Raw genomic sequence first — 1,275 nt, 5'->3', positions numbered from 1 at the left:
CGGGGGGGCGGGGCTCGGCAGGACCTCACCTTGGGCCGGGTGGGTGCCGTTGTCCAGGTAGGTGGTGGTGGTCTTCTCTGCGTCCTCCGTAGCTCTGGGACAGGACAGCAGTATGGCAAGGTGGGCTGGTGGGCAGCGTCCGAGCTCACAGGAGCCCACCTGCTGGGACCCGGTCCCTGCGCAGACACGCCGTGCACCCATCACCCCAAACACCGCTGCCCTCACGCATGCGTGGTGTACCTGCCCCTCACGGGCACACACCTGTTGAAGTGCCGGTGGACCTCCCAGCAGCGCCGGCACAGCAGCAGGACGCCGGACAGCACCACCAGCGTGCCGCCCACGAAGACCGACATCACCACCACCAGCAGCGCGTAGTTGTCCAGGATGGGGTCGGGCTCCGCCTGCGGGGCGCAAGGCGTCTGGTCCTGCCGTGGACTCCGGTGGCCCCGACCGACCACCCACCCTCCCCAACCCCGTCACTCACGGTAGGGCGGCCCGTGGTGTTGTCCCACGTCGCGGCCAGGGGGGCCGTGGCGGCGGTGGTGGCCGTGGCCATCGTGGCCGTGGGCTGCATTTTGAGGCGAGGAGGAGGGGCCTGAGGGGGCAGGGCCTGCTCAGCTCCTGCTCCCTGTCCCCGCCTTCTTCCACATCCCACATCAGAGCAGGAGCCCACACAGGGCGGTGACTCACAGAGGTGGGGGGGGGACCTGAGGCGGCCCCCCCACCCTCATAGATCAGGGCCCAGCGGGAACCTCCATCTCCCCATCTTTAACATGGAGGTGTGTGTGCGTATCAACTCCCTCCCCAGCCGGTGGGGCCGGCCGGGCAAGGTAGTCCTGGGCTGGGCACCCTGCCCAGGAAAGGGGAAGCACCCCTGAGAGGAATGGAGAAACTGAGGCCATCAGCTCACGCCTGCGAGACCGCAGGGCCCTCCCTGCCTGCCCCACCGGTGGAGAGGGAAAGGCCGTCCCAGCCCAGGGAGACGGGCTGGCGATGACCAGGTAGATGGGGCTGCCCACCCGGAGTCAGGCCAGAGGGGCTGGGCACTGGGACTCCAGGGTCGCGACCCAGGAGCCAAAGTCCTCCCCTCCTCCACCGAGGGCCAGGAGGAGTGAAAAGGCCAAAGAAGGCAAATCTGTTCCCAGCCCTGAAGAATCTAGTTCCCATGGCGACTGAGCGAGCAGGCCGAGCTGGGGCGGGGGGGTGGAGCGGGTTGCCAGGGAGCACCGGGGAGGGGAGGGGAGAGGCGGGGCGGGGGAGGGAGGCCTCCTGCAG

At 69.0% G+C, this 1,275-nt stretch overlaps 1 protein-coding gene across 1 annotated transcript in view; it reads right to left on the bottom strand.

The window, feature by feature from the left end:
* CBARP (CACN subunit beta associated regulatory protein) overlaps window positions 1-1,189 on the bottom strand; it is a 4,321-nt gene extending 3,132 nt beyond the window's left edge. Inside the window, 3 exon segments of the mRNA XM_006927036.3 lie at window positions 30-94; window positions 262-401; window positions 485-1,189. Coding sequence (XP_006927098.1) covers window positions 30-94; window positions 262-401; window positions 485-574 — 295 coding nt within the window. The 5' untranslated portion in view covers window positions 575-1,189.
* Between the last annotated feature and the right edge of the window lie 86 nt (window positions 1,190-1,275).

The sequence above is a fragment of the Pteropus alecto genome, unplaced genomic scaffold, assembly GCF_000325575.1.
Source record: "Pteropus alecto unplaced genomic scaffold, ASM32557v1 scaffold30, whole genome shotgun sequence".
Classification (NCBI taxonomy): Eukaryota; Metazoa; Chordata; class Mammalia; order Chiroptera; family Pteropodidae; genus Pteropus; species Pteropus alecto.
Note: the sequence above shows the minus strand (reverse complement) of the source record. Positions and strands in the feature narration are given on the sequence as shown.